Here is a 1,070-nt window from a genome sequence, read left to right on the forward strand (position 1 = left end):
AAAAAAAGAAAAAAATCTTATGCTTCTATAATATCATTTATGTGAATGACTGGTTATTGTTCCTTTAAAAGAAAAGTTTACACATTAAGATACTTCATCATATTATATTATGCTCATTTTATCTTCAGCAAATGTAAGAACAAATCTTCAGGATAAGGGAAAGTCAATGTGATAAATGAAGAAAATTTCAGATAGGTTTTAAACACTTAAGCAGAGAGGCTATCATCTTAGGAACAGTTTAAATTCAAATTCAAAACTGAAATGGAGCTAGATATGTTGAGAATCTAATAGAATAATAACAAGGAAGTCATTTACTAATGACTTTTGTAGTCAATTATTTTAGCTGATATGAAATGTCAGTTCCTTTCTTTCATATTTTTTTGCTTTCTTCAGGGGAGCAATAAACAGGTTTCAACTGTTATTCAACTGCATATACATTAAGCCAGCTTAATTACTATTTTTTAATGACAATACACACATAAGCAATAGCTGAGTGAAACAACTGTTACATTTTCTTATGGTAATTTCCACTTAAAAAATCAAAGTAGTTTTAGTGCTACTGCTGAGTGTCTCAAATGCAAACTGAGAATATTCTGGGTAAAGGAGACCTGTTCTTACGATGAAAGACACTGAAACACATAGTAGGCCATTTATCTAGTTCTCTCACTCTCAAGTTTATCACTCCAGGTACCTAAGTAATACAATCTGAACAATCATGATACAGCCACAGAAAGTATCAAGAAAAATTGCTGAAGAACTTATTTACAGCTGCTTATATACTTTGTATCAAAACTCAGAGCAGAGGTTGGAAGTTAACTCAAAAATTTATGTCCAAGTCAAGACTTACCTTCTAACTCACACTGAAAACTTAGGGCAAACTAACCTTGTAGAAAGATGTACTGAGGATCAAATTCTATGATGCCTTCTGCATTGTCACTTTTTGCTATAGTTACTCGCACTGTGGATATATTTCCTATGATAGGAGGTTGATCCAACTGTAGACCATTTTCTTTGATGGTAAAATCAAATCCACTTTCAAGAATACAATAAAAATAAAAATAATAATTAAA

General features: G+C 31.1%; 1 protein-coding gene across 1 annotated transcript in view; it reads right to left on the reverse strand.

The window, feature by feature from the left end:
* The window catches only part of LOC104915660 (adhesion G-protein coupled receptor V1-like), a gene marked incomplete at both ends in the record, with an annotated part of 72,226 nt that extends 71,183 nt beyond the window's left edge, over nucleotides 1-1,043 (reverse strand). Inside the window, one exon of the mRNA XM_031557521.1 lies at nucleotides 884-1,043. Coding sequence (XP_031413381.1) covers nucleotides 884-1,043 — 160 coding nt within the window. The remainder of the gene's footprint in view (nucleotides 1-883) is intronic.
* Between the last annotated feature and the right edge of the window lie 27 nt (nucleotides 1,044-1,070).

This window comes from Meleagris gallopavo, unplaced genomic scaffold, assembly GCF_000146605.3.
Source record: "Meleagris gallopavo isolate NT-WF06-2002-E0010 breed Aviagen turkey brand Nicholas breeding stock unplaced genomic scaffold, Turkey_5.1 ChrUn_random_7180001840507, whole genome shotgun sequence".
NCBI classification, from domain to species: Eukaryota; Metazoa; Chordata; class Aves; order Galliformes; family Phasianidae; genus Meleagris; species Meleagris gallopavo.